Raw genomic sequence first — 8,321 nt, 5'->3', positions numbered from 1 at the left:
TTCAAATAGTCAATTAAGTCTATACTCAACATTATTGAATTCATTTCTATAAAGATCCTTAATCAAAATATCAAACTGTATAAAATTTAAAAATAATCAAACCTTTCACCAAAATGAACCTTTGGAATATAACTCAATAGTGTTAATGTATTAATAATTAGGGTTTAAAAGTTAGGTTAGATATTTAAGTTGTAGTAGCTATTTTATAATAGTTATTAAATTGTTATATGACTGCCTTATTTATGTAATGGATCTTGATGAATAGAGATAACAAAAGTTTTGATTGTTTTCAATATCAAATTTTTGGGACTAACAGTGGTATCAGAGTAGGCTATTGGTGACTATGTGGAAATCAAGGGTACAACATTTGTAGGCATAATGTAGACCCATTACCAGCCCCATCTATTTGCTTCAAAATTTCTAAAAGTTTTTTTATGCAATGATTTTGATTTTCCTACTATGCTAGAGTTGAAATATGTAATAAGTATGACTCTTGCTGATCGATATTAAATTGATTCACCATTTGGAAAATAATGGTATATTGGTGTTTATAAAAGGAATTTTTTTTTCACCCACTATATTCATCTTCATATTGATTTGATGGAACAATTACACAGTTTTTGAAAAGATGGTATTAGTCTCGGATAGTCATATGTTGACATCCAATTTATAAAGTTTTCCTATTTCAAAGAGAGATTTCAACATTATTCCAGTCATGGCTTGATGTGTATTATTTTTGGTATTAATTTAATTTTTTCAAGTCGGATTATGTTTCATGTTTATTGTTTGGTAGAGTTTTAGAAGAAATTGACATTAAAGACAAATTAAAATTTTGTTTATTTGTCAAGTAACCAATACAAGGTTCAGCTTGGATTGCACATAAAGACTCATTTCTTTACATATTATTGATTTTATTATCTTGGACCAAGTGTATCAATTCTTTTAGGGTTGACTAATTCAAATTTATGTTTTCACAATTTAGTTCTGGGTTTTTGTTGTTGGGAGTTCAGTAGTGTCCCAAGTTGTTGGGCACTGATTTATTCAAGTCAAATGACAGGGTATCACACCATAATGAATATGCAAAAAAAATTGAGTTGGTGAAAGAAAATAGAAGACAACTCACAGTACTTTAACATCCATAGTTCACTATTTTTACATTAGGGCATTCACATGAAGAAGTGTGAGCATGCAATGTCGAGTGTCTATAAATGAAATAAAAATAGCAATCTGGTGGCCTCGAGAATCAGTCAAGTGCATAAGATATTAAAAGAAATATTGAATGTTTATTTTTCATAGTATGTAGTGTTGGTACACATTATTTCACCTTCATACAATCAATTATTTAAAAATGGAGCTATTTCATCATGCAAATACAAATTTCACCATCTGATGTGCATGTGTGAGTTTAGATTGTAGACCAAGCACTGGAGATGATGGATTCTCATCAGTCTATGGTTGCATATTTATTTTAATACACTATTGTAGAAGGTAAAGCTCGAAACTATGTTTCATGTGGTGAGTCTTTGGAAAACATCTCTAGTGCAACTCTACTCATGAAGGAACGAAAGAAGATAAAAGAAATTAAATTTTGTGGCATGAAAGACTTCAATTCTTTGGCCTAAGATTAAGGTCATGTGAATAATTCACATAGTTTTATTGAAGAGAGCCCTACGACTGACGTTGTTTATAGTTGGCAGACTTGCTTCAAGATGTGCAGTGCTTAGTTCTACAATATTACAAGGCAACAAATATAAGAAATTTTTTTCTTGTTCAATAACTTCATAGTGAAATCTTTCTATTAACTCTCATCTACAAAGGGGGATATTCTATTTATGTTAGATTCAAGTTCAAGTGACTTTCAGGTTCAAGTTCAAATGAAGGGAAATTACAATAACTCATTGTATACCATTTTGAAACAAGTTTATTGCACCATAGCACCCAATGTGTGCTCTTATTAAATTGTAATACAAATGAACAAGTATGTAACACCCAATGTGTGTTATTCTATTGCACCTAATGTATGCTCTTATCAAATTGTAACATGAACAATAGAAGTTCATTGCACCCAATGTGTGCTATTTTCAGTAATTATGCACCCAAAGTGTGCAATCTCAAATCGAGACCTATCAAAGCAATAGGCTCATTATATAAATTTAAAGTCTAACAATGGACAACATGCTTAAGTATACATTTTTGAACCCTGCAAGTTCAAATGGATTTTAGATCATATCATAGGTACAAGCTTTTAAAAGATGGTTTAGATCAACCAACAAATGTTTCTGGTTGAGCTCAAAGTTTGAAGAGTTCAAAATAATCATAATTTCATGTAACCGTTTCTGATTAAGGGGGGGCATTAACATATTAATCACTAGGGTTTAAAATTTAGGTTAGATATTTTTGTTGTAGTAGTTATTTTATAATAGTTATTAAACTCCTATATGACTACCTTATTTATGTAATGGATCTTGATGAATAGAGATAACAAAAGTTTTGATTGTTTTCAATTATATCAGTTTTTCAAAACTAACAAATACCAATGTATAAATATCTAGTTATTGATAACATGCCTAAAACTATTTATTTTATCAATCAATATAATTTGAAAAGTAATATTATGTAGTTATCTAAATAAAATACATATTACTAATTAACAACATATGCAAATATTTATTGCAAATTTAAGGCTAAACTTTAAAACAAAAATAATGAATAACTTTACGACAAGAAGTTATCCATCATCGATGAGGTGTCATATGTGGAAGCAATAATTAAAAGAAAATAAATTTATTGCTGTTTAAATTCTTCCATTTTAATTCATTTTAATTCATTGCGTTGATTATCTATTAAACAACCTAATAAAAATATAATAGTTCATTTAAGCACCCTTCACCAATTTATCAAATTTCTAAGAGAAATCTATTAAATGAAATCCACATATCAATTATAAAACAATAAAATAAAATGTTAAAAGAAAAACTTGGATACCGATTATGATGAAAAAGGGTATATATATATATACAAGTTTTATTCTTTCTTTATTTTTTATGTTTATATTTCAAAATCAACATTGAACTAACGTTCACTATTAAAATAACTTTTTGCTCTTTAAAAATAAATAAATATTTTAATTATTAAATGATGTAAAGAATGTATTTAAAAAGTTAAAATATAAATATTATAATATTATAATACATTATTTTTAATTATTAAAAATAATTTATCAATGTTACATTTATATTAAAATTTAGATTAAAATTAAATTAGATTTTAAAAATTAACCATTAGTTTAGAAATGGAAGAAATTAGTTTTCATTTAATTGAACCTAAATCCCTTTAAAATAAATTATCATTTAATGAACTTAATTTGTAATTGATTAATATAATGATAAACTAAAAATTAACATATCAGAGCTTTAAAAGCTATATTTAAAGGATGCATTCGCTGTTTTCTTTTAAATGCTTGCCACACCATCCATGAATAAATGTCACACAACACCGCAAACAATTCAATGACTAACATATGAGCACTGTGCAGAAAATGCTTAAAATAAATCATTGCTAAACATAAACCAATTTTAAATTTAATTTCGTTAGCTTTCATTCAACTTAGCAGGCATTAATACTTCACAATTTTGTCTCATACAAAAAAAGCACACATAAATATTTTCAGAAATAGTTGAATTATCACGTGTTGATAAGCCTGTTTTTTTTGGTATTCTTTACAGTGTGAAATTTTACTTCTGGTTTTTAGCATTGGACTGCGGCTCCTGTTTGGGTACGATTTACGGTCTGACACTATCAGTGGAGGGGCAGGGCGTAGCAGGAATATTCTACTGCTGGATAGGTGTTGCCCATTTTCAATGGGCGTGTCGATCTTTGGGACAAAGAATACTATATATTTTTTAACTTCATCGATTACAACATTTCAATTGAAGAGTACATATTCAACTTGAAGATTATTAGATTTGAATAATTTTTATATCTATCACATGGGCGTCTCATTATTAGATTTAAAACATTTTCAATGGGCGTGTCGATCTTCGGGACAAAGAATACTATATATTTTTTAACTTCATCGATTAAAACATTTCAATTGAAGAGTACATATTCAACTTGAAGATTTATTAGATTTGGATAATTTTTATATCTATCACATGGGCGTCTCATTTCCACTATACAGAAGAATAGTCACTGACATATTCAATTAATAGAATAATCAAATTATGATTTCTATATATTTATTATAAACTTTGTTGAAATGGCTACATAAGAGTCTTTTGTTGCTTCTATAAGAATAGAATCCGAGGCAATTTATATAGCACTAAATACTTTTCTTGAAACTTGTGGGCTTTTATCTCTCGTCTAGTCGAAGAAAGTTCACCATCAGTTTAGTTTAAATTACTGCGATCTCCTACAAGATATTATTCTAGTTGGAGTAACTAATGGCAACTGAGCATGAACAACCTAACGGAAGCATTGGAGCTGCATTAAGCTTAAAAGTTGCAATAAATAGAAGAGATTCAGGTCATTGTGCTTCTCTCTGGTTATTCATTTGTTATAAAATATTTTACTGTAATTTATTGGACATTCCTCTAATGTTAACGGATGTCTAACATACAGGTGATCAGCTTCGGCGTATTTTAGGTTCAGATCCAGAAGAGCTACTCAATGTTAAGGACCAACATGGCAATACAGCCCTACATATGGCAGTTTGGAGAAACTATGTACACATAATTCGGCAGTTAATAAACTTTCAGCCGAAACTTTGTTGTTGTACTAATAAGCACAAAGAAACTCCAATTTGTATAGCAGCAAAACTGGGGCATCTCGAAGCAGTAAAAGTGTTGATAGAGAGCAATCCAGACGCTGTTAAGGAACCAAATGGCTGTGGAATGAATGTATTACACTTAGCTGCCCAAGTTGGTCAAGTGCGAATTGTTGATTACTTGAATAAAATTAAGACAGTAGATTTGTCAGCGTTGGTGAATCAAGGACTTGAGACGCCTCCATATATAAGTGAGGGAGCTGAGGAAACTCATATCCCACTCAACCATCCTTCTTCAAAGATAGAGCTCTTCGAATCTGGAGACACACCTTTGCATATTGCAGTAAGGACCAAAAACTTCCATGTAAGTATTATTTTTTTTTTAACCTTCTTCCAGTTTCCTTCATTGTTCAAATGATAAGTAATAGATTGTGATATTGCTATCAGGATTTAACTATGTAGTTTTAGAGTTAATATCACACATGAATCCATCTATCATAAGAATAAATGGAACACTTATGCTACTCATTGGATCTAGGTGATTCTCACATAGGTGAAGCACCCGGACTTCCCCAGACATCACCCATTCCAGTACTACTCCAACTTGAGAGCTGTTAACTATGGAGTTTCTTCTGTGGCTAAATCCACTTTGCTTGCAACCCCATTTGCTGCTATTTAAGTAGTAGATGTTTTCTACAATAATTTGAGTCATAATATTATTATGTAAAATTGAATGATATAGTTTTTTGAGTCAAACTTATTGAAGCTTGATGAGTAGTAGTTCACAATATTACTTGAACACGATTGAACCTGCTTTACTTGTAATCCCATTTTTAAACCTCTTCAACAAGTGTTTTAGTACGTGATTGATTATTCAAATTTGTATCAAATTTTCTTTTATGCTATAAGTGTTTACTCAAACTTCGTAACTACAATGTTTTCTACATGACTGAACCTGCTTTACTTGTAATCCCATTTTCAGACCTCTTCAACAAGTGTTTTAGTACGTGATTGATTATTCTAATTTGTATCAAAATTTCTTTTATGCCATAAGTTTTTATCTATGCATACTGTAGATGGTGGTTTCATTGCTGAATATAACGGGTATAGACAAAGAGGCAATGAATGCGGTAGGCTTAACAGCCCTGGACATTGCAAGAGAAAACACAGAGTACCACGAAAGCTACAGAATAATTGCACTGCTAGTTAGTCATCCTCCCAAGATGAGGCCTTTCCTCTACAGTGCTCCAAAGGTGAGTGCCCTAAAATATGAGAATGCCATCAACATGGTGGATAAAACTTATGATGGCAGGCGCAACACAGAATTAGTGGTGGCAGTGCTGTTAGCCACAATGTCATTTACAGCGATCTTCACTGTTCCTGGCGGTTTCAAGACGAATGTGGAGAATGGGGAGACAAATAAAATGTTGGGCATGCCAATTCTGGTTGGAATGGATTCCTTCAAGCTGTTTCTCATTTTCGATTGCCTGGCATTTTTTGTGTCGCTGTTTGTGGTGCTGATGTGGCAGATGAGCACACCTCTTACCACTGGAGATAAGGTATTGTTTTTAATTATCACCAACTTGCTGGTTTGCGCATCCTTTGCCTTCACAGCGTACGGTTTCATGGCTGCTGTCTACACCATGGTTGCGCATAAGCGTCAAAAGCTTGCTTGGGTGCTGTTTTGGGCATGCACCGTCATCTGCGTCACTGGTAATGTTGTTTTCTTCTACTTGGCTGCAATGTTTTCTGTAAAGCTCGCCAGATTCAACTTTTTACGCGGTGTACATCCCTTTCTTCGTGATCGTGCATTGGAGTGTGTTTGGCTCAGACTGGAGAGCAATGGGGCTTTGGACCACTTGCGGTCGTGCAAAACCAGATACATTAATTGGCTTTATGGGTACAGTCTCAAAAAGGATGGGACAGCCTTCTCTGTAGAGGAGAGTCAGTCAACAGTGCTCGTACCAGAGGGGATTCAATGTACCAGTTGTTTATCAACAAGTTCTCGTCAGAACTATCAGACCTTGTCAGAAGTATGAGATCTTGTAAACAGCAAATTATCTCGATGATGATTATGTATTGGTGGATCTATTAAGACCATAGGCCATCTATGGTTATCAGATGTTGAGTTTTATTTGTACTATGATTCAATTATGTAGTTCTGGAGATGAAGTTATAGATCTATATTTTACCAGTTGTGGTTTATAAGTGAAATGGTTCGTATCAGACGATGTTCAAAAGGTGAAATTTTGAAATTCCTTACAGATTAGTGGTCATGGTCACTATTCCAACTCATGTATTAAAAAAAAATTAAAAATTTATTTTCTAAAATTTTTCTTACAACAGAAATGAAAATACAGCATATTGTGATGGTGTAGATCCTTGTCAAAAGAGAAAAAGTAATAGAATAATAGAATAAACTAATTCAATAGACATTAAGTTTAAGAAACAAAATAAAAAGTGTTGTTAGGGTAAAATATCAAAGGTATTTATGTTTTATAGATTTGATTTATTTTACCATGCTATCAATATGGAGTTAATTATATGAGTAATTTATTCATATTTTTGAAATATGTCATTTCCAATGAATTTAGGGGGATGAGAGAAATTTATGGTTTTATTAAAATGAGAAATTTGGGAAATGCAAATTATTGTCTATTCTACAATATATTAGATTATATGAAGTTGTTGGAGTGAACATGTATGAATTAATTAATATATGAAATTTTCACAATCCATGAGGTTAGTGCTCTATCATCTTGAGTATGATCCAAAATACTATTGGAAAAAAATTCTCCTATTTGTATATTTATTTCACATCTCAAGTACCTTGTTTGATGGTAACTAAAATAAATAAATGAATGTAGGATCTATATTTATTTTTCTCAAAAAACATTGGAATATAAAGAAATCAAGAGTTGTACATGATGGACTTCAATATTGTGTTATTAGAACTTTTATTCTCTTGTTTCTCTAAGAGGTTATGTGAGTGATTTGAAAGGTTGCACAATGGAGGTCTTTCGTGAATGAAATTATCAAATAGGAAAAATAGAAAAATAAAAAATCGTACAAAAATGGAAATAGAATTGTATGGTGCATCTATATCTCAAATTTTGGTTAAAATAAAGAGGTCATTAGGGTAAAGGCATACTTGTCTATATTCATGAATTTCAACACAAAATTCAAGATCTTTATTCCTAAAACTATAAATTAAGCTCCCACCAAATTTTAACTAATTCTAGGGGGGCAATGGAACCACACAATTCATTGCATTGGATTTTTCTATTCAAATTTAGATCGTGCTTCTTTCTTTGAGCCCTAAGTATATTTATGTCTTTCATCTTTGTTAGGAATCGTAGCAAAAATTGTAAAATAAAATAATGTGTATGTGTGTGTGCACATGTGTCTATATAGGTTTTTTTATTTATCGACCCTATATTTTGATTTTCCTCACCTTATCCACGAATATATAATATTAAAAATTAGAATAATGTGTATTCTCTTGAATCTTCTTACAAATATTGCTACCAAATTAAGTGCATAAAACATAAACTAG

At 31.1% G+C, this 8,321-nt stretch overlaps 1 protein-coding gene across 1 annotated transcript; it reads left to right on the top strand.

The window, feature by feature from the left end:
- The first annotated feature begins 4,269 nt into the window (after window positions 1–4,269).
- Window positions 4,270–6,959, top strand: LOC149560940 (uncharacterized). The gene is made up of 3 exons (XM_089824897.1): window positions 4,270–4,524; window positions 4,621–5,129; window positions 5,842–6,959. Exons 1-3 carry the CDS (start codon window positions 4,443–4,445, stop codon window positions 6,802–6,804), a joined length of 1,554 nt encoding a protein of 517 aa, XP_089681023.1. The 5' UTR covers window positions 4,270–4,442; the 3' UTR covers window positions 6,805–6,959.
- The last annotated feature ends 1,362 nt before the right edge of the window (window positions 6,960–8,321 follow it).

This window comes from Cupressus sempervirens, chromosome 4, assembly GCF_028749045.1.
Source record: "Cupressus sempervirens isolate cs-2001-9-10 chromosome 4, ASM2874904v1, whole genome shotgun sequence".
NCBI lineage: Eukaryota > Viridiplantae > Streptophyta > Pinopsida > Cupressales > Cupressaceae > Cupressus > Cupressus sempervirens.
Note: the sequence above shows the minus strand (reverse complement) of the source record. Positions and strands in the feature narration are given on the sequence as shown.